Raw genomic sequence first — 22,610 nt, 5'->3', positions numbered from 1 at the left:
CTCTACCTAGTTAGGCGGAAAGAGGAGTCCCGGCGGAAGGGGCACCTACTAGAGACAGATTACGGAATAGCGCCACGGTAAAAGCTAGCAAAACATACGACGTTGAACGCTTCAGTGGATTTACGACGTTTTCATTGAACTACAGACAAGTATAAAGGAATTGAGAAAGGCAACGAGACAGAGAACCGCTCATAGGAAGCAGCAAGGAAAACCCGCCGAAGAATCCACTACCAATACAAATCTACCTTCCTATCCACACGCCCTAACTATGCCCCTCTAATATAGGCATTCCCCTTTTTCATAACCATCCCGCTCCGTTTTATGATAATATCCCACGATACGTGGGTCTTTCTTCCACCGCATCGAATCTTCCCATATCCACCCAATTTCTCACCAGAATTGTTAGATCGTTCCAAGTAATTGGTACTTCTCTTAAGTAGCCTTCTTCTGTGCGGGCGCACCACCACCAACGTACTTGCCAATATCAGTGGCGTCATGGAACGTCCTAGCACCGCCCTTAACAGTATCCCAAACTGTTCTCGCAACAGGAGGAGTGCTTTGTCCACCAACAATACTATCAATGCGAGCCTCCAAGTTCCTGAACTGGCCTTGCACGAAATTGCTTTGAGCGAAGCGGGCACGGAGGAATGCAGTGTAGACAGCGATCAAAATCCAGGAGCCCTTGCTAAAAGCAATAGCGGAGAGAAGGATGCGGCCCCAGAGAAGAATCTCAAGGATGGCGACGAGGCCCATGGAAGCGTCATAGTATTCCTTGACGAACTTGCCAATCATATCGGCGGTAGGGTTGGACTTGAAGGTTGGTTTGGCACCGGGGGAAGCTCCAGCAACTGGTGCAGCCTGTTGTGGGGGTTGGACTGTTGGAATCAGGTTTGTGCGTGTGTATGTTGCGACATGGAAGATGGAGTAGACGCCAAAGGGGAGCATGGCGAGGGGGTATTGAGGGGAGAATAGCCAGACGAGTGCCATTGCTAGGGGGTGTTAGAAATAAGAGTTTTTCAAGTATTTGGGCATTGAGGCTTACCCAAGTATTGAACATTCTCATCAGCTGCAAGAGAAATGACACCACCTTGTGCTCTGCTGCCGGCTCTTGAGCGAGCGCGGAACGCCTTGTAGACGACAATGCCGTAGGTTACAGCGGCGGAAATGAAGGCTGTGCGGTAGGAGAATTGAGCCCATCGCGAGTAGTAGTTGAAGGTGATATACGACAGTCCGTATCTGACAATGCAGAACAGAAGAGTCAAGTGCCTAAAGCATTGTTAGTGTCTATGATACTTGACATCGAGGGTGATGTGCGGCAGGGACGCAGGCTCGATCCTGGCCCTGAACACAAGCCCACAAAGCTGGAGGACTCGAGGAGATGTATATGGAACATTGTTCCTCAAATTGTACGTACCCGACGAACCATGCGACTGCAGAAAAAAGGTCAGCACAAGACCATCCAGTGTCCACACTGTGCGAAGAGGATACGTACATTGAAGAGTCTGAACAAGCTGCAGCAGTCTCTGCTGCAGAGGGATGGAAGCAGATGGCGGAGGAGCCATTTCTTCAGATGTTTATGGGTGATGGAGAGAGATTGAAATAGAATCAATACGGTAGGTGTTCTCGTTATGGTGGTGTTGGGGTAAAGGTGTTCTGTGCGGTGCGGCGGCGTGAGTGGAAAGATGGATGGCTGGGCTCAGCTGGGATGGGATGGGCTAGAAAGAAGCAGTGACGTTTTAGCGAGGGAGCTCTGCTTGCGAAGCTGGGTTTGCTTTTTGTAGAGGGGACTTACGAGAAAGGATTTGCGCGTCTTTTTGGTGAATGAATTGTGGTATAATATAACAAAAACGGATTGCTTATTGTTATTGTAAAGTAAAGAAAAGAAAAGAAAAGAGAGAAAGGTTACTGCAAGTGCAAGGCAAAGAAATTCAAGGAAAGAGGCTAATCAATCAATGTCGCGTTTTACAGCTTCATGAACCTTCTGCCTTGATTCGGTGATGGGGCCCTTCAGCCACACGCTTCTCTCGTCATCGTGCGCCACAGCACAGCAGGGGTGCGGTCATAGTCATATTCCAACAAACAGATGCAACGAGACAAGGAATTGATCGAGGGGAGGATGTATACAGAGGTAAGGGGTAAGGCTGTATGTACCCTGAGGAGCTGTGGCTTAATAATGACATCTAGAGTTACGAGTTGGTAAAGTTTTACTACCTTGCGCAATTGGTAGCTGCTAGACGTATAGGCATGTCTTAGGCCTAGCGCAGTAGAAAGCAGAGGCTTCGAAGAGAATTCAAGCTAACTCTTTATTTAGTAACTTAAAGATTGCAATAGTCCCCAAGTCATCGAAGGGTAGCTAACAAACACTATAGAATCCCGAATAGCCGCGACATTTACGTCTTTCACAACTATGCTATCATATTAACGCCAATGCCATGCCATGCCATACCATGCTTTTACCCCCCACCTTGAACTCCCATAAATATCCTACAACTCCCCTATACAATCCATCATCCTCTTCCCGTTACCTCCGAACCCTTTTATGATGAAACCCACCATCCCTCCCATTCCTCATATGCTGTCCCCCACCCCTATGGTTTTGATTATGGTTATGACCATGGTCATTCTTTTCCTGCCTAATCGGCTCCTCAACCTCGACCTCATACTCCTCCCACTCAACCCTATAATACTGCGCAACCTCTTCCTTCTCCTGCTTAGCCTTCTCGGCATCCAGCATAAAGCGCACAGTTCCTTCCTGCCCACGTGCACCAATTCCCTTGCGGCCTGAGCCAGAAGAGCGCGGGCTGAGGGTGGCGGGAGAAGCGACGTCTTTGTTGCCATTGGTTCGTAGGTCCGAGGGGCTAGCAGGTGTGATGGGTGTTTTCGGTGTCTTGATGTTAGATCTGATGCCGTTGGTTTTGGGAGCGTCGTGTTGTTCGGTATACCGAGTCAAGGACTCGGCTTCTAGTTCTTGGTTCATATTGATGCGGATGTTGATGAATGTGTCGATTGGGTAGGAAGGCCCAACAATGGACGCCTTTGGGAAATGCGTGTAGTGCTCAACGAGATCGAGGATAGCTTCCATTATCTGAGCCCGGGATGTATGCCACTTTTGCGGACTTGGTGCATGCTCGCCTCGGATAAAATCTTGCTGCTTGTTGAGGAGAATAGTGGCGAGCTCGATACACGCAAAGGACATGGCGGCACAGCTGTGTTTAAGAGGAGCAAATGTGCGGTATAGGTCGATCATCATCTTGAATGCAACTTTAGAAACGTCGTCGTCTACCTTTGAGGCCTTTGCAAGCTTCACAAGGTGTTTGTGTGGGAAGCGGACTCGGAAATCAAAGCCTGATGCCTCGAGCATGAGACGTTCGAGACCAATGACAATTTTTGATGGGCCTTCAAATGCCTGGGAAATAATTAGCTGTTGTTTCCTTGAAAATATATATTCAACCAACATTATCATCCGGACTCAACTGCTCAGAAATCCCAACCTTCGCATTATGCGCAGCACACAAAATCTCCTTTGATTTCTTTAGAGTATCCTCAATTTTACAGGCCGTAAGGAGAGCCGCAGCCGCAGCATCCTGGAATTGGTACTCGTTGTCCCTGTGAACAAGACGGAACTTGTGGTAATACACACAAGCCGTACAAAAAGTTCGAACAGGCAGCTGTAGATGTATTCGAACGTCACTGATCCACTGAACACCCTGTAACCTAAAGGTATCCTCCCGAGTGGGGTTTGCGCCCATAGCCACGAGTTGTCCTTGTAATTGTTGCTGGAAGACATAGGGTTTCGCGACCTGGATGTATGAAGGGTGGGGGCCTGTAACAGGTGCACTCTCTGGAGCAGGCGGCGCTGGTCGAGGTGCGGGCGCCATAGTTGCTCGAGAGTCTGCTGTGTTGAAGTGTGGTGGTGGTGGAGGGGGCATATTGTGAGAGACGCTTCCGAGTTGTCGTTGTACATCGGCATTTCGGTGGGGGGCGAAGGCGATAAGATTTGCACCCGATAAGGCACCTCGTCCTCGTCCTTTGCGGCGAGGTTTGAGTGGTCTGTTTGGATTTTTCCCCATGATGTTTAAAGACAGCGTTGTTTGTGTTATTGAGATGTATGTTCTGACTTGGAAGTTTTTCTTTGCATTCCAATGTGGAAAGTTTACTTGAAAAGGCAACTGCAAGAAGATGTCAAGTGGTGACTGCGAGAGCGGAAGGGATAATCCATTCCGCCCTCCGGGAATTACATGAGAAATGTGAATAATGATTCCTTTACATGCATATCCTAAAGCTGTTATGTAACCTTCTCTTCCAAAAGCACTTGAAGTCTATCATCTCAAATGAAAGCCTTTAGTATACTAAGTGAGAAACAAAAACTAGTAGTACTTTGACTATACATCTAGGGTATACTAGAGGGGAAAATTGATAGAAAAGCTATATTAGCATCAACTGAGTATCAAGCTTATACCAGACGTTTTGACACTTATCTGAGTTCCTTTGATGTTTATGTTATACCTATAAGGTAGGGTAGGTAGACTTGGAGACTTATAAGTGAAACTGCTTGCCGGAATAAGAACATCTCAGATGAACAAAAGCGGCAAGATCCAAGCTCCTGATCCGCCCCATATCAGCTCCCCCGTCCCGTCTCATCAACAACTTCCCCTCCAAACATCACCAACCATCATGGCACCCCTCCTCAGCACTCTCATACTCCTCCTATCCTCCTCCCTCGCCCTCTCCTCCATAACCCCCATCTCCCGACCCTCACACTACAAACCCAGCCCAAAAACCGACGATGACTACGACACGCCCCTCCCCCTCATAATCTGGCACGGCCTGGGCGACAACTACCAAAACGAAGGACTAACCTCCATCGGCGACCTGGCCACAGAAATCCACCCCGGGACCCTAACCTACATAATCCGTATCGACGACGACGCCTCCGCCGACCGCACCGCAACCTTCTTCGGCAACCTAACCCTCCAACTTGACAAAGTCTGCGCAGACCTCGCCGCCCACCCCATCCTATCCACTGCCCCGGCCGTCGACGCCCTCGGCTTCTCCCAGGGCGGCCAGTTCCTCAGAGGCTACATCGAACGCTGCAACTTCCCCCCGGTGAGGAGTCTCGTCACCTTCGGCAGCCAGCACAACGGAATTTCTGAATTCCAATCCTGCGCCGCCACGGACTGGCTCTGCAAAGGCGCGCGCTCGCTACTCCGCTCAAACACATGGTCCGCGTTCGTGCAGTCGCGGCTCGTGCCCGCGCAGTACTTCAGGGACCCGGAACAGCTGGACTCGTATCTGGAGTCCTCGAACTTCCTGGCTGATATCAATAATGAGCGCGAGTTGAAGAATCAGACGTACAAGGAGAATCTGGAGAGGCTGGAGAGGTTTGTCATGTATTTGTTTGAGGAGGATGAGACGGTTGTGCCGAAGGAGACGGGCTGGTTTGCGGAGGTTAATGGGACGGATGTTACGTTGTTGAGAGAGAGGAGTATTTATAGGGAGGATTGGATTGGGTTGAAGACGCTGGATGCGAAGGGAGCGTTGGAGTTTAAGACGACTGAGGGGCAGCATATGAAATTGACGGACAAGTTGTTGAAGGCGGTTATCAAGGAGAATTATGGACCATTGGGGAGGAAGTTGGAGAAAGAGATGACGGAAAGGGAGGAGTTGTGATGTATTTTCTGTAGGATATATAGGGTGGGCAGGCGTTGATTTCCATGCATTGTGAGAAGCCTTGTTTAGCATTTTCTATCACTTGCAAATATGATTCTGGATGCAAGACATAATTTTGATATCTAGAACGCCTCTAATATCTTTCTTAGACGCCACCTAGCTCAATCTTTTGTGCGTACAGAAATAGACCATTTTATACTGCCTGGATACGCCCAAACGCCCAGTAATGCATCGACCAAAGCATTCTGAAATTGCCTCACACTGCAACTGCTTTTCCCTTCTTGGACTTGGACTTGGATTTCTTCGAAGCCTTCGGCACCTCATCCACAACATCCTTAGCAGCCTCTTCCTTCTGCTTCCTCAACGTCTCCTTCCTCTCCCTAATCTCCTTGTCCAGCTTATCATCATTGCTCTCCACCAACAACTTCTGCTTCTTCCCCTTAACCCTCGTCCCCTCCGCCACAACCTCCTCCTCGTCCGCAGCGGCAACAACAGCAACAGCCTTCCTCTTCTTCCCTACATTCGCCAGCTTAATCTGCTCCGCCTTCTCCTCACTAATAACATCCGCCTCATCCGCCCACAACTCATCCGCCAACCAGATCGGCAGCGCCGCCGTCCGCTCGCCCTTGATATGCAGACCCCGCACACCCCTCCATTTCGCCGGAACGTGTTTCTCAATCAGCGCCTCCGCAACCGCCTGCGCATTCTCGGCCAGCTTCGCAGCATCCCAGTTCGAGAACCCGATCTTGACAGCCGTACTCGAACTCGCACTCAGATTAACCACCGTCCCGCTCAGGGCCTTCTCGATCTCCTTGGCAATCGCCTGCCCCGACGCAGCGTCCCGCTTCTCTTCCTCGCCCTTGGCCGCTTTGATACGCTTGCCGTCTGTCTTCGGCACCGGTGCTGAGATGGAGATGGGGATCGGGCGCTTGCTGCCGCCTTTGTACATGGTCTTCCCGAGGAGCTTTGGGAGCGATGTGATGATGCGATCATCGGCTAGGAAAATGTCATGTTCGGACTTTAGCTTCCGTTGCGCCTCGTACTGGGAATGCTTTGCGCGGATCTTCTTGATGCCCACGACCTTTGTGATTCTGGCTGCGAGCGCGGACGGGAAGGCGGGCGAGGCGACGATGTCTTTGTAGGTGCGCTGCGGGTCGGCGGTGATGAGGCAGATGGTTTGCGTGGAGCTTGTGTTTAGGGGGTGGGGGAGGGCGATTTTGGAGGGCTTGAGACGTGTTTTGTCGACGATGTGTTTTTTGGTCGAGAGGGTTAGCCAGATGGGGGAGCTGGTCTCGTCGTCGTCGGCCTCGTCGAGGAGATTCTTCTTTTCGGTGGTGGTTGAGACTTCTGTTTCGGTGTCTTTCATGTGCTTCAGAAGAGCTTTTGAGGCTTTCAATGTCTGGTAGTTATTAGTAGGAGTTGCGTTGCGCCTTGCTTGCTTCGGAATATATACCTGCTCATGGTTTAACTGATAAGGTGAGCCGCTCTCGACCTTGGTGGTCAGAGCTGTAGAATTTGGCGCCATTGCTGTGATTGTCTACGGATCCTGCTTCGGTGTTGAAGCTTTTGAGAAACCGTTGAAACTGTGGACAGTGATGTACAATTGTGGGCGTGGAGCTTGATAGTATGGTCCCGCAAACTCGTTTCCTATCTTAATTTTTTTGGATTGGAAAAAATGGATGTCGGCATTAGATTTAAAAGCGCCGACTTTCAGCCTTTCCTTTTTCGGCTGTTTTCAAAACCCCTCCATCACAACCTGGAACTTCCAGAGAGTCACTTATTTTTTGAGTTACAGTGACATAGACTGTGATATTGAGAAAGAAAAAGACAGACAGACAGATAGCCTGTGCAGTAAATACACCCTTCCTCTCCCACCTTCCTCCCTGAGCATTACTTACACGTGATATGCACAAAGTGCGGGGATATCTTTTATGCTGTCACTTACTCGCTCTCGCTCACCGCTTTCAGTCTATTGAAAAGGCACCACCACGGACTACAGTACATGTAAGAAAAACTTGTATCACGCTGCATACAAAGTGGACTCGTATGAAGTAAAAGATACGCGCATCAATCCCACTCTGCAAGATCCTGCTCCTATGCGAGGCCCGATTTGTTTCATACCCGCCCGACTTGACGTTCCTAGCGCGCATAGACCGCGATGAGGAGGCTGGGATGACTTCCGAGGTGCACTTTCAAAGAGCTCGAAATCATGGGAAATGATGCTATATGGATGCAATTAACTTGCTAAAAGTATATATTATTTCACAGAAATGGCAAGATAGTTTCATCTGAAAGTAAATTTAAAATCACACGTTTCCGGCAAGGGAGAAAATAGATCGGAGTGCTTGCTGCACGTTTACGGCAGAATGTTGGCGACTAGGTCTAGCCAAGCGAGAACACGCTCTCAACGCGACCTTCAACTCCAAAGACCCAGTCTTCCGGCCTCACACAAGCTCGACCGTGTTCGTGACCTTCAAAAGTCGTCTTGCTCCTCATTTTTTCTCATACCATTCAATTTGACGTGCAATTCCTTCCTCGACATCCTTTCTTTCCTGTCCAATTCCATCGATATCAAAGCTGCTGTTAGTCGCGTCCTGGCGCGGTCTTGATATCGACCTCGAAGAGCCTTCTCTTGAATTATATCTGGAAGCACACTACTAGAATCCTTCTATCATGATGGACTCGTCTCCAAGCAAGATGAATTCCCTGCCAAGTTTACCATCTTCGGCAGGCATAAAACGTCCAGCACCATCGCTACTGCCCGCGTTCGAACCCTTTTCCTCGTCCTTCTCCTCTTCGCCTGGTTTCCCTCGCCCTTCCAAGAGACAAGCTCGAAGTTCACCTTCGGAACGAGAAGCAGCGTATCAAAAATATCCTACCCCAATTCCTACTTCCACGACTGGTATCCTTTCGTCCTCACCACCACGCGTTCAAAGCCGAACTTCTCTTCATCGAACCCAATCCTCGATCTCTGAACGAGCACCTCTCTCTGCCGTTCCCTCTGTTACTCTTTCAGAGAATGGCGACTTGTTATGCATGGGAAGATCAAGCACCTCTTCACATTATCAATTATCCGCCAATCGCCTGATCTCGCGCGTTCACGTTGAAGCTCGGTATATCGCGGCCTCTGTCCCCCTCGAGCCGAACAAGGTGGAGATAAAGTGTAAAGGGTGGAATGGCGTGAAGCTGCACTGTCAAGGTCGGACTTGGGAGTTGGCAAAGGATGATACTTTCACGTCGGAGACTGAATATGCTGAGATCATGCTCGACGTGCAGGACGCGCGCGTTCGAATCGCGTGGCCAAGTAGGGACCGTAAGGCGTCGGTGGGAGCTCAAACAGACTCTTCGTGGGATGAGGAAGCTTCTGCAAGAGGTCGTCCTACTGCTGTCAGTGCTGGTGGTCAAATAATTGAGTCAAGCCCCTTGCGTCGCAGTCATCGAATTGAGTCTCCCGAATCACCAACTCCAGCAGGGCCATCTACCTCTACCAACTTGGCCGATCTGTTCTCTGACATTGTAGACTCGAGCGTCGTTAAAGTATATGAGGATGAGCCTTCTGCCGAGGATGATATTGCAGGCGGCAACTCCTTCGCCTCTACCCAAGCAGCTACATCGTTCCGTGCGCCAGAGGAAAGCCCGACTAGTGAACTCAGCGAACCAGAAGAGCAGGATCCTGATGAGGAGAACGATCCAATTGTCCACTCATTCGGTCCTTTTGGCGCCAACATATCGTCTCGGATGGAATCCTTTACCACTGTCGCCTCCCCCGAAGCTCCCCATGTAGAACGCAATCGTGCGGATTCTACCAATTCCAGATCGAGCTCCAGATCAACAAATGAGGCTGATGCTGGGCCAGTGGTTAATCATGTTGTAAACCAACTTGCTTTTTCCCGTCTCTCATCAACCCCACTCTCGGTCATTCTGAACCATCTTCCAGCAGACTTGAAGAATACTAGCACGACACATGTAGAGAATAAGGGCTTGACCAAGGAGGACCTTTGCAAGATGTTGAATACAGCTGCGTGTATCGGTGAGATCCACCGCGAAGGGAAGGATGCTGCCGGAAAGGCTCTGGAGAGCGAGTACTACTACATGCCAGATGAAGATACGGATGAGAACCGTAGAGCAGCAGTTGTTGATGGATTGAGGAAGCCAAGCTTAAGAAACTGTCGGAAACAACACAAGGTAAATCTAACCTACTATGTTCCCCCAACAATACTAACTCACGTGGCCCAATAGCAATACTACTGGAAGAAGCCAAAAGTATGAATATGAAGCGAAAGGAAGGAAAGGAAGGACTCACGTCTGTCTATTTGCGCAACGACTTCATCTGTACCACGGAGGGAGGTTTTGCATACCATGATACCATACATTTCTGTTGTCCATAATCTCGTGTCATACCCCAGCATAGCGCGGCGTATGATTTCGTCTCTTTATATTGTCATGCTGGTTGCCCGCATCACCGCTCTCACTTCTCGGGAGGTGCGGAGGGCTGGCGGTAGGAGGATTTGGCGTTGTCGAGCAGGTAGATAAATCAATATCCAGTCAATAATTCGTTCGTCGCCGGGTTTCTGTGATGATGCTAACCTAAGTTATACCACGTAGGGTATCCTATCCTATCTACCTGTATGAGATGGAAGTGGGTGAATTTGGTATCGAGGAAGTTTGAGGGTTGGCGTCGCATCTGTGCCCATCTAAATAGCCCCACTTACTGCTTGTAGCACAAAGCGTCGATCTTGCCCCGCACTAACCACGACGCTAAAACATTCGGGTCTCGTCTGTTCTACTTGTGTACTGGACGGATGCGGATTCATCGGATCGGCATCAGATGTCGAACTCTATCAGCGGAATTCTGATTCAAGCTACCCCTCACCATGAATCTCATGTTGTCCGCGTACAGAATTATCATGCCATCCATCACCACGGCTACGTAAGACTCCCCGAAAACCCACATTACCAGTGGCGCTGCTCAATTCCATTAGTCCAGCTTGTACTAGTAGTACGTCGTATCTTCTAGATGAGTTCAACCGTCTCGTGATGTACGTTTCGAATGCCATAAATAAGCCTTCTCCTCTCCTGTCTGAGAAGTATATTCAATTCATTGGCGAATAATCACGAAACACAAGTAAGCTTCCTCCAATTGACCCTCCCATTTGCCTCGTATTCGAAATCATGCTAATACCGAACTCTCCTCAGACCAAACAAATAAACATTTACCTACGGATCAAACAGTAACAATGGCAACACATACTTCTGAGCAAGCACGATGTACAATTGAACATCCAAAGACAACCACCGCACCTCACAACATCCCCACACACCACCCAACCTCCGACACCTCACCTTCGACCCTCCCACCCATCCCCACCTCCGACGGTCGGCGCAACTCCAGAGGCGAGATCCTCAAGAGCTCGATCGAGACATGGAAGCCGAACATGGGGCGCACGCAGAGCTGGAACCAGGAAGATCTGAAGCGGAGGTTCTATGCCGGGGAACTCGATCCCGCGACTTCGAAGGCGCTGGAGGGTGAGGAGAAGGGCTTTACGGAGGTGGTGGGAGAGGAAGATGGGGGCAGTGGGTTCATGAAGGTTGGCGAGAAGCAGCATCATCATTGGTCTTTGGGGAAAATTGGGGGACATGGGTCGGGTGGGAATACAGCTGTTTGAGGGGTGGATGAAGTCATGATATGTTTAGCAGAGGAAAGTCGAATTGAGATTGGAAATGCAGGAGACTGCGTCGGTCATGATTGATGATTGTTTTGGAGTTAGAATACCATTTATTACTTATCATCTAGAGTTCTTATCTCCTACAATGTTTTACGGCCATCTCCACAAAAGAACATGTCTCGCGATGAATAGAAAGAGCGGTACCCATTTACAATATGCTAGGTAGCGTGGGACATTGAAAATCGATGAGAATAACTGCCGCTGTTCATGTCTGGTAAACTTAGGCGTTCATAATTGACGGTCCTTTTATAGGAAGGCCGTAAAATCCCATACGAGTTAAAATAAAAGGAAGGATATTAAAAGTAGAATGAAACAGGAGAACATACCTACTAAAGGTACCGCATATCCGCGCATTGGTGACCAGAAGCTTTTCCAGTAGTATCTCAGACTCGGGCCCTCAATCTCAACATCTGCCAGATTCTCTCCTATGCTGTCGTGATCTTATCTATATCTTCATATATAGCTCACAATTGTTTCCATCTCTTCCTCGCTTCGTCCAGTTTCAAGAATTGGTTATTAAGCTTAAGCTGCTTGTCTAGATCCTGATACCGATCTGGGTCTGCGTCCCTATTAGAATCATGAAGTCCAGCTTATAATAGTTATATAAGATTACCTGGAGCAGTACGCCTTCGTGGGTGAATCAAAAGCGATTCAATACGAAGCCATAGGCTGCTTGATATGGATCTTGTGGAATGATCTAGGAGTGCACCATTCCCTTTTATGGTTGCTGTCAGATTGTACCACACACCTTCAGCTATCTATCTTTAGGTCATAATAGGAATCTGTAACATCAAGAGTAGAGAACCATAGCAGTGTAAATAGGCATTGATTTATAGCATCCAAACAGTTATAAATGCCTAGCAATTATCCGCTACGGGTTTGGAAGAGCAAAAAAAATTAAAAAAATTGATAGGGACAATTTTGCAGATGCCTTAACTGTAAGTTTTTTATTTTATTTTTTGATTTGGGAATATCATGCCGCTCACAACCCTTCAGAGCGCACTGGATAAATCCTAACGGTGCTGGTGATTCTCAGAACTTGTTTCTTTCGAATTTTCCGTCGAGCCATCCATGATACTCCACTCCGCCAGTGAATTGTTTTTGAGATATAATATCCTTATTTTAACATATGTTTAGACCTAGCAAAACCTACTATTAACCAAATTGACGGAGGCATGACAGCCAGCTAATTCCGGATATACAGTGGCAATGTTAAAATCCAAGGAAGAAAACTATATGAAAGATATAAAAATTGCGCAACCCTAGATGGAAAAAAGAGATATGCTTAACACGCCGGTATCAAAAAAGATGGCTCCTCCACCGCAGGTCCTGACGACGATATCGTATTGGGAACACATACGAACTGACAAGTGCAGCTTTAGGGGCCGTTCCTCAAGGCGCAGAAATGACTGACATATAAGCTCTCGAGTTGGCAGAAAAAGCTGAGAGATGACTGTATTGGCTCGTGTATGAAGAAGACAAACAAGGACACAAGAAAATGTGTTTTTTCAAAAGCAACATAGTGCTAAACAGCAAAAGGATATATTACTATATTGTACATCTCAAAGAAGTTCGGCTGCCTTTGATGTAGTCTGGAGAAGTGGCTGACTCATGTATTTTGTTAGAACTTTAGAACATTGTTGGACTTATGTGGTTGCGTGTTTGCATCATATAAGGTGAAGTGAAGTGAGGGTTCTAGTGGTTTTCGCTATTTGCTGACTAATGCAATATCCGACCAAAAATCTCCACATTCGTTTCAGTTCCACTCCTTTCAAGAACCCCCACCACTTACACCACTCCACCGCGTCACCCTTTTCACAATAGCCAAGCAAAAGTAATATGGCTTTAAGGCCCTTTCGTAGGAGCGTTTAGTCTGTGACTCTGGGTTTCACGGATGATAGAGAATTTTAGTTCGGGAGAGACTTCCTTCACTCAATTCGAATGATTTCATCCGTCTCGACTCTCCATTACCTTCTCAACCACTCAACGACCTCGCCGCTGCGGCGATTCGATATTCGAAACCTATTTCCGAAGTCTCGGCCTTCAAGCGCGTGTTCAACATGCTATGCGGCCCATGCCATGCTCTGTTTCGATTGGCATCCAATCACAAGCACCAAGTAAATTGATATGAGCTCAGGGGCATCGTCGCTACCAAAGTCTTCTGTGGATCATCCGAAGATTTCAGCGGCTGGAAATATTTTAGTGAAGATTTGGCACCCAGAGCTTTCAGCCTTGTTTCAAACAAATTATTCCGTCGGCAAACCTGTGCCTAATTTTGTAGTCCCAAGAACTAGTGTATGGGCCCATGCTCACGAGTGGGCTTTTGCAAAAAACATGGCTGGCATTTGACGTGAGATAAATTGGGCTAGATTCCAACTAAAGGCTCCTCGGTACTCCTTAAAACACAAAACGGACATCAGATCTTGGTGCTTTTTCATCTATCTGCTGAAATAAACTCTAGTAGTTTGGTACGGATCCTTGTTCAGCCTCCACTTCGACCCCACTCGCATCCCTGGAGCCAACAAAATGGTTGACAGACGCTGGAATTCCAGACCGGACCAGGCAATAGTCTATACAAAGCTACGCGGGTTACTGGTGAAGGGATCCATAAGTCTTTAGATCGTACAAGGGCGGGTACTACCACCCGAGTCTCCGTCTCAAGAAACCCCACCAGTAGCTATCCATCAGGCTGTACTTCATCTTAAGGTTTGTATATAACAGAGTGACTTCCCTCTGTCTTTCTCTATCATCAGCACTTTCATTCTTTTGAATCACGTTCTTTACAGATCTCTCACATTCTTTTCACCTTTTGAATATCTCTCTTCATTGATTGAAGCTGGTTGATATTCTCATTGTATTCTCGAAGCAAACACTACCAGCAGCCGCAGCGCGAAGAACTCACTCAATCCTTTACTTTTACCATGTCTTTTTCCAAGATCACAGCCATCTCTGGCGCTCTCGCATTTGTATCAAGAGTCGCCGCGCATGGAACTGTCACTGGCATAGTGGCTGATGGAGTCTACTATGATGGATACCACGCCAACTACCAATATGAGGCAGTCCAACCTGTAGTCGTTGGGTGGTCTACCCCAGAGGACCTAAGCAACGGCTTTATTGATCCCAACAACTACACAACCTCCGAAATCATCTGTCATCTCGGTGCTACCAATGCTCAGACCTCAGCAACTGTCAAGGCTGGTGGATCAGTCGAGTTGCAATGGTCTGCCTGGCCTTCATCTCACCACGGCCCAGTCATTGGTATGAACAGTGCCATAACCATTTCATCATCTGCTGACAGCCCGAATAGATTACCTCGCAAACTGCAACGGTGATTGCAAGACTGTTGATAAGACCACCTTGGAGTTTTTCAAGATCGACGGAGTAGGACTCATTGACGATACCACAATCCCAGGCAACTGGGCCACCGATACCTTGATCGCTAACAACAACTCCTGGACTGTTGCAATCCCAACGGATATCGCACCAGGAAACTACGTTCTCCGTCACGAAATCATCGCTCTCCACTCGGCTGATAACGCTGATGGCGCCCAAAACTACCCTCAGTGCGTCAACCTTGAGGTCACTGGCTCCGGAACCGCCACTCCTTCGGGAGTCTTGGGCACGTCTCTGTACACTCCTAGTGATGCTGGTATCTCAATCAACATTTACCAGTCTCTTAGCACCTACGTTGTCCCTGGCCCAACTCTCTACTCAGGAGCCATCTCAGCGTCGCAAACTGCTGCTGCCTCTGCTGCCTCTGCTACCTCTGCTACCTCTGCTGCCTCGGTTGCTTCTGCTTCCAGCTCAGCCGGTGCTGTCACCACATCCGCTGCAGTTGCCGCATCTTCGTCCGCTGCAGGAGCAGCGACCAAGGTCGCATCAAGCCCTTCGTCGGGTATTACTTCCAAGCCAGTGGCTTCTGGTGCCCTATACTCCAACGGCACAGCTACTGCTTCGAAATCCAAGTCCGCATGCAAATCCAAGTCCAAGTCCCAGGTATCAGGCGCCATCACTAGCTCCTCCCGCACACCAATTAGACAAATCGCGACTTCATCGGCTGTCTCTGCAACTTTTGCCAACTCGGTGACTATCGCAACGACCAGCACCGTTCCAACATCTGCCTCAGTCCAAGCAGCCTCATCAGCCCAGGCGTCCGCCAGCTCTTCCTCATCCGCATCCAGCGACGCCACCATCCCAGAAGGTACAACCCTCAACAACCTCCTGTCGTGGGTTTCCTCATTCTACAGCACACACAAGGACACCGAGTATGACGGCAGCACAATCGCTCGTCGTGCCCACGCTCGCGATATTGTCCGCCGTCAAGAAGCCGATAAGTTCTCCGGTGTACACATCATACCCACTGGTGGTTTCCCCCACGGCACTGGAGCTGGCTGTGCTCAACCAACAGGTCTACCAGGTCGGGTTGGAAAGGCCGCTGCCCAGGGGACTGGCGCACCACACCACCACCACGGTCACGGCACTGGTGCTGGTTTCTCAAAGCCAACTGGTGTATTGCGCCGCGCTGAACCTCAAGGATCTGGACGCCCTCACCACTCTGAAGGCACCGGTTTCCCAAAGCCAACTGGTGTGAAGTTTGTCGGTGGAGCTCAAGAGAGCGGACGTCCTCATTTCTCCGGTGCTAAGCCATCAGGTGTGAGGCCTACTGGTGGTGCTTTCCCTACTGGTGGCGCCTTCCCGGACAGCTCTCGCTTCGCTCCTCCTGCCCAGTAAAAAGATATGAGATATGACATCTCATTCAAAGTATCCCTCTGGGTTCTTTACAAAATAACACGCTGTGTGTTTTTTGCTTCTTGTATATATAATTTTGCTTGTATTCTTATATGTAGACTGCCTTGGCTTGGATTGATTCCAAGGCTTCGAAGCGAGGGTTAGACACAATGAATGCCTTGTCTTCTGTTAAACATTAACTCGTTATGCATGTGATTATATTAAGGTCTTCTCCCGCGTGATATTGATAACTGGTTACTTTCGTTCCCAATTTTCCTCCGGTCGCGACGCCCTAAGGCTGCAAAACTACTATTGTAGGAGTTTGCAAGTGCAGGTTTGTACAAAATCTCGCTTAAGCCCCTGAACTTTCTTTACAGTAACTCGTAATACACACGGATCCCGCGAAGCAACCAAAAATAGCTTACCTGCCAGGATATCTAATGCACTTCACAAGGATAGCTTTGCTGTTATTCTTAGATTAATACTTTTTAAATGTGACTACTCTTCAGTGACTAGTATAAAGCATAGGCTAAACCTGGTGACTTAAATCTAGAGTAAACATAAAGCTATACAAATGCTTATTGGTCCACGTCTGGGTCTATATATACAATCAATAGAATCTTCAATCTCGTAAGGCCTGTAAGATCCATTTATAGCCTCGGAAATAACAACACTAAGATCCTTACCTTACGGAGTATTTAAATTCAACGGGTTTTATTACCCCACCCCAGGGAGGCCCGAGCAAAGCGGGGACGCGCTATAATATACCCCTCAAATGAGGAGCACGCACTAAAGCAAGAAATATGGAGATCCTTGGATGGTATACCATACGACAAAGCAAGTAAAATATCAAAAACTTCAAAAACACCAAAAGAAAAATGGCCTTTTCACAACTCGTCCAGTTCGCAATGGGCCTTGCCTCTAGCCCATTGCAAGGCGACATAGCCATACAGAGCAACAACACCTACCTCAGTCCCCTACCCGCTGCCTACGTCGACGTATCCGCCGTATTATTACAGGACAACTTAGCTGTTATCCCAGGAGAGTGGGATAGTGGGGGTATTGGTAGGTTTTCCCTGCCCAAGCCCAAGTAATCTCTTCATATGATTTTCGTTTCCCTTGAACTATGATTAACGCATTTACTTTGCTGCAGAAACGGCATTCTATGATATCCAAACAGATGACCCCGCATTCGGACAAGCGCTGAAGGCGATCAAGGCTGCGGACTTCATCGCTTGGGATCCGGCGTTCTTCGACTTCATCGGAGCTCATGCGAGCGTTGAGCAGATTCTGGGCTTTCCTGAGGGGAGGGGCACGTGCATGAAGCGCCTGTATATGTACCAGAGACGAATGAGCTTTTGTTCGCGGATACGTCTGCTTTGGGGTGGCTATGGGCGATTAATGTAGATACTTATAAAGTAAGTTAATTTTGCCCGTTTTCTTTCTTTTCAAGATTAATATGTTGTTATAAGTAGTTGATTGATTGATGCTTTGGTTTGCTCTTAGACACGCAATATCACGACCAACCCCCCACTCTGGAACGTCAACGGAGGCACACACCGAAACGGCAAGCTCTATTTCCTCACCGACGGCAACTCAGTCCGCGGAATCCACACCCTCGATCCGAAGACCGGCAACAACGCCCCCATCGTGAACAACTACCGCGGTCGCCACCTCAACAGCCCCAACGACATCGTCGTCGATTCAAGATCCAATCTGTGGTTCACCGACCCAGCATACGGGTGGTACACGGGCTGGCCTGGGGTCCAAGCCCCCGAGCTCCCAAACTCCATCTATTTCTTCAACAGCACCTCGAAGGCTCTCGTCGCGCTCTCCAACTCCGTCGCGCTTGTGCCGAACGGCCTCGCGTTGTCGGCTGATGAATCGATTCTCTACGTCACGGACTCCAACTCGTCGTCCCGTCGTCCAATGCAGAGTACGCTGGAAAGCCAGCGGAACATCTGGGCTTTCGATGTCAAGAAGGGTCTGGCTCCAAGTATCAGCAATCCGAGGCTTGTCTACGTGACGGAAACCGGGTGGCCGGATGGACTCCGGGTTACGGAGAATGGGCTTCTGATTATTGCTGTTTTGGGAGGAGCTGATGTTGTTAATCCTAGCACTGGCGTGTTGTTGGGGAAGATCAATGCTGTGGATGACATTATATATAATGTTGAGTCGATTCCTGGCACTGGGACTTGGTTCTTGACGGGTAGGGATTACATATACAAGGTCACTGTGAGGGAGAAGTCCCTGGCTTTCACGTAAATCTATCAATAAACGAATACCTACCATGGATATCTACCTTATGCTGTCCAATCTTGCTTTTGTTTCCTTTACGTAAACGTTCCGAAGGCTAGTGATATAGAGTTGAATTCATCTACCTGTCATAAGCTAGAGAGGGGTAAGAGGAAAACAGCAAGCTACCAGAGAAACCTGCCACCGTATCAACTCCTATTCCCATCCATAAAAACAAGGACAAACCAGCGTGATGTCTCACTCAAATATGCCCGCCCTCCGCTAGCCTGATTCCCCAAGTTGACATAACACCTATGCTAAATCAAATATTTGACAAAGAGATGCATGAACTAGAATCATGCCTCTCACCCACGATCTGAGTCAACTATAACCCTCGAGGTCCTAATCCACCGCTTCCTCCAGTCTTGAAGTACTCGGCAGCCACACCAAGCGTGTACGCGCACGCACCGACCCAAACAGCACCAGTGATCAACCGTCTGCCTACCCCTGGAGTCTTCCGCCGACGAGACTCATCCTTATTATTCCAATTCCGCTTACCACTCAAAACAGGCTCTTCGCGTCGTACATCAACATTGGATTTGAACGGATGATCTGCGCGAGTTGGAAGATCATGATTGACGAATCCCGTAGGACTGGCGAAGTTCCCAGTCGCGGCAACGGGGCTAGTTTGCATACCGTCGATTGGATTGGTGGATTTTCTCTTTAGCTCTGCAGGCTGGCTTGCTGATGTGTGGGCTTTGTGGAAGACGAGGATATCTCCACTGCCGGAGACGATTTCGTAGCCTTGAGACCGGAGGGTCTCGAAATAGGGGAAGAATTTCGAGGGGTTGGATAATCGTTCGAGGACTTCTGGTGGGGTTAGAGGGGAGGTTGAGTTGGGGACGGTTGATGTTGTCTCTGCGATGTTCACTTCTTGCATGGTTGGATCATAGAAAAGTATCTTGTAGATCGTGGGTTCTTGAACTGACTTCCCGCCCTCAGTTCGAGTGGCAGAGCTTAATCGGTCTCCAGAATAATCTTCCCTTGCGGCTCCGTATGATGACACAAGCTCGGATAGATCACCTTCACCTTGGTGCATCGCTGGCTCGTAGTCACTGCTCTGAGAAGGCTTAGGGCTTCTTTTGGAATGGGTATTGTTACGGTCCAGAGAAGTCTGAAGCCTCGGGGTATCTGGTCTTCGCGAGAATGATTGTTTGGATACAACACCATCGACATATTCCTTCTCCGCGTTTTGAATTTTATTCTCGATGTCTTCTTGGGATTCTAGAGTCGACTTTACAGATTGACCGCGGCTCTGCTGGCTTGACTCCATTTCCTCTGGAACCAGAGCCCCAGAGCCAGTCTTTGAAGGGGCCCACTTCGCCTCAAACACATTGGGGAAATCACGAACAAAATTTCCCGTCATCTTTTGAGCCGATTGATTTGTAGGTTTCCCCGCCAGGGCTTCCCCTTTCTTCGAATCCGCAAAACTTTCCTCATTGAATGCTTGACTTTTAAGCCCTTCCAAAACCTGTTGGGGGACTCGGGCCTCAGCTCTCGAAAGTGTGCTTTTCGAAATACCTTGTTGCCTTTTAAAAGAAGTATCCAATATATCTTTTCTGGAGATCAGCTTGGCAGAACTCCCCTGATTTGGTATGGGGTTGGCGGTCTTCTGAGCATCGGAAGCCGTCATCGGTCGTTTCTGCTTTCCAAAAGGTTCATTATAATACGCTGGCTCGTAGGAGTGATCGCTATCGTGTCTTTTAATTCCTTCCCCCACTAGATCTTGGTTGTTTGATTCGGTATCCCAGCGCTTTAGCTCGGCTTGCGAACCAGGATATGGGTGCTTTGCTTCATATGCCTTCAAAAACTCCCGGTCTGGATCTGGATTTGATTCTGTGTGGGCCTGTTTATCTGCCCCATATGCCTTGACGGATTCGAATGCTGCTTCAGATTCTCCTTCCTTCGGAGGCTGTCCATCGGGCTCATAAGCCATGAAAGGTTTATCATACGACATCTGAGAATCATAAGCTTTATAACCTTCCTCCACTGGATCGGAAGTCTCTTCCACAGGTAGTTGGCTCTTGGGTTCGTAGGCCATGGAAGACTTTAGATACGACTTCTTCGCGTCGAATGACTCGACTTTGTCATCAACCGAGGCTCTTCCTTCGGGAGTGGCATATTTTCCATCTGGTTCGTGTGCAAGGAATGGTTTATCATATGACATTTCAGAGTCATAAGCCTTATAACCTTCATTTACTGGATCCGGGGTCGCTTCTACTGACAGATTTCCATCGGGTTGATAGGCCATGGAAGACTTCAAATAAGACATCTTCGTCTCATACGGATCAAGACCATCCTGCACCGACTCGACTTTCTTGAAATTCTTTCCGTAAGGTGCAAATGGCTGGTCATAAAACGTCTGTGCATCGTATTCTTTGGACTTCGCTTTCGTTGGAATGTCGTGTTCGCGATGTTGGGGGGTGCCAGAGAGATCTTGAGGCTCCCCATTTTGAGATGATTCCGTGGTGCCGGTTGGAGGTTCCAAATTAGAAAATTGTGACCTGTAACCCTTGAATGTCTTCACCGGAACCTCAATTGGCTTACGGTGGTTTGAGTCGGTGGTATTCGTAGAGTTCTTGTAGACTTTCCGGTTTGTGATTGGGTCAATTTCGTATGCTTGATTCGTAGGGTTCTTGTAGACTTTGCGGTTTGTGATTGGGTCAATTTCGTATTCTTCATACGAAGGAGAGTTGCCCTGATTTCGAGCGTGGTTGTCAGACCTCCCCTTTTCCCCATCCAAAAAATTGGACAAGGAAGAGTCGTGGACTCGGTCGAAGGGAAATCCAGCATGCCCATGTCTCAGACGGCGAGTTCGAGATTTGCCTTGGATAAAATCTGCTTCTTTCCTGCCAAAGACTTTCTCAAAAACATTTGTTTCGACTTCCTCGCTTCTGGGATGCTTTCCCGGCTTCCCTTTATTATTCATATCATCCAGAAGATCGTTGCTGACCCATGGACCTAGTTTGGCACTGCACATAAAGCTCTTGAGGCCAACGTTCTTTGCGTAGTCGGGAAGTTGGCGATCCCATGGCAGCTTCTTTCGATTCAGAACTTCAATATATTTATCCCCCATATTTATATGTCGACGTTGCAGTTCTTTCTGGAAATTCTGATCAAGGTATGACGACCAGACTCCAAATCGAAACGAACGAGTTTGTTGACTAGGCCGAGGTCTGCCGGACAGAGTTCCGGCAGACCGCAGAGCCGTTGTAGAGAGAGCCATAGAGTTCGCGGGGAGGATGGAAGTCTGTGCGACGATTGTGATATGTGATGGTAGCATCTTGGGTTATGGGCGTTGTTTCATAGTAGTCCTATGCGGCGTTGGTTAGGGAAAGGAAGGTACACCAGCTTGGAGTAATCAGTACATGCCTTCTACTCCGCCTTTTACAATTTTAATGGCAATGTGCTGGTGAGACAACCAAACCCGCATGCAGAAAGTAGCGTTGACGTTGTGCTCGAGTATTGCGTGCGGGCGTGCGTGGGGTGATCTGTTGATCAACTACGAGTAAGTGTAATTGATTGATATACGATGCGATGATACTTCGGATAAAGCTCTGCAGAAGCTGATGCTCTGTGGTAGTATTGCAAACTTCTAGGATGATAGGAATTGCAAGAAGAGAATGAAAGAATGACTGGTGTGTGAATGCTAAGGATGAAGGAAGGTGAAGGTGAAGGTGAAGAGATACAAGTACCTTTACTCTGGTACCATGGGGTTATCAGCATGCGGGGTAAAGTCTCCCGGCTGCACCCGTCGGGGACATGCTTGCCGCCATGCTCCCTGAGTCCGGGCTCTGGAGGCCTGATATATAAGACCACCACAACCCTCACCACCATGTAAAGCGGCGGGTAGTGGCATAAAGGGCAGCGGGAGGCTAGTCTCTTTGAAGAAAATCGTCATCATTTGGTGGTGGGACGAAGGAGTGAAGTAAGTAAATAATTTACAATCAAGAGCTCCTTTTGCCCTCTCAATACAACTACCGCTCACTCTCACCCAAACACTGCTGTCTTTTCTATTCTCCTTCATCAAGCTCCTTCTCTTCTCAAGCTCCCGACCGACCCGCTATTGCAAGCGCGAATTGTTTTAATGGGATGTGCTCGTGCTAGGAAAACCATGGACTGTTCTCCCTGAGCCCAGCTCTACAGCCTTGCGGACTATCGACCTATAACGCGATCCGCAGATCATTTGCG

The 22,610-nt window shown here is 48.6% G+C and overlaps 7 protein-coding genes across 7 annotated transcripts; 4 read left to right on the top strand and 3 right to left on the bottom strand.

The window, feature by feature from the left end:
- Positions 1 to 432: 432 nt before the first annotated feature.
- Positions 433 to 1,562, bottom strand: POM33 (Nucleoporin; the record flags this gene model as incomplete). The annotated part of the gene is made up of 4 exons (XM_031153183.1): positions 433 to 989; positions 1,043 to 1,266; positions 1,294 to 1,471; positions 1,493 to 1,562. 4 exons carry the CDS (start codon positions 1,560 to 1,562, stop codon positions 433 to 435), a joined length of 1,029 nt encoding a protein of 342 aa, XP_031002080.1.
- Positions 1,563 to 2,521: 959 nt separating this feature from the next.
- lsc1 (CTD kinase subunit beta) lies at positions 2,522 to 4,070 on the bottom strand (the record flags this gene model as incomplete). The annotated part of the gene is made up of 2 exons (XM_031153182.1): positions 2,522 to 3,406; positions 3,456 to 4,070. 2 exons carry the CDS (start codon positions 4,068 to 4,070, stop codon positions 2,522 to 2,524), a joined length of 1,500 nt encoding a protein of 499 aa, XP_031002079.1.
- A 604-nt stretch (positions 4,071 to 4,674) lies between these two features.
- PPT1 (Palmitoyl-protein thioesterase) lies at positions 4,675 to 5,670 on the top strand (the record flags this gene model as incomplete). Its single annotated transcript, XM_031153181.1, has 1 exon — positions 4,675 to 5,670. The coding sequence occupies one exon, from the start codon at positions 4,675 to 4,677 to the stop codon at positions 5,668 to 5,670; it is 996 nt and encodes a 331-aa protein (XP_031002078.1).
- Positions 5,671 to 5,926: 256 nt separating this feature from the next.
- Positions 5,927 to 7,195, bottom strand: LHYA1_G008260 (putative ribosome biogenesis protein; the record flags this gene model as incomplete). The annotated part of the gene is made up of 2 exons (XM_031153180.1): positions 5,927 to 7,069; positions 7,124 to 7,195. 2 exons carry the CDS (start codon positions 7,193 to 7,195, stop codon positions 5,927 to 5,929), a joined length of 1,215 nt encoding a protein of 404 aa, XP_031002077.1.
- A 1,136-nt stretch (positions 7,196 to 8,331) lies between these two features.
- Positions 8,332 to 9,933, top strand: PLM2 (the record flags this gene model as incomplete). The annotated part of the gene is made up of 2 exons (XM_031153179.1): positions 8,332 to 9,855; positions 9,910 to 9,933. Coding segments are annotated over 2 exons (1,548 nt in total), but the record flags the coding sequence as incomplete, so codon positions are not given.
- Positions 9,934 to 10,544: 611 nt separating this feature from the next.
- LHYA1_G008258 (uncharacterized protein) lies at positions 10,545 to 11,336 on the top strand (the record flags this gene model as incomplete). The annotated part of the gene is made up of 3 exons (XM_031153178.1): positions 10,545 to 10,600; positions 10,653 to 10,669; positions 10,867 to 11,336. 3 exons carry the CDS (start codon positions 10,545 to 10,547, stop codon positions 11,334 to 11,336), a joined length of 543 nt encoding a protein of 180 aa, XP_031002076.1.
- A 2,981-nt stretch (positions 11,337 to 14,317) lies between these two features.
- Positions 14,318 to 16,127, top strand: cel61a_1 (Endoglucanase-4; the record flags this gene model as incomplete). Its single annotated transcript, XM_031153177.1, has 2 exons — positions 14,318 to 14,654; positions 14,695 to 16,127. The coding sequence occupies 2 exons, from the start codon at positions 14,318 to 14,320 to the stop codon at positions 16,125 to 16,127; spliced, it is 1,770 nt and encodes a 589-aa protein (XP_031002069.1).
- Between the last annotated feature and the right edge of the window lie 6,483 nt (positions 16,128 to 22,610).

The sequence above is a fragment of the Lachnellula hyalina genome, assembly GCF_007821495.1.
Source record: "Lachnellula hyalina strain CBS 185.66 chromosome Unknown contig00190, whole genome shotgun sequence".
Classification (NCBI taxonomy): domain Eukaryota; kingdom Fungi; phylum Ascomycota; class Leotiomycetes; order Helotiales; family Lachnaceae; genus Lachnellula; species Lachnellula hyalina.
Note: the sequence above shows the minus strand (reverse complement) of the source record. Positions and strands in the feature narration are given on the sequence as shown.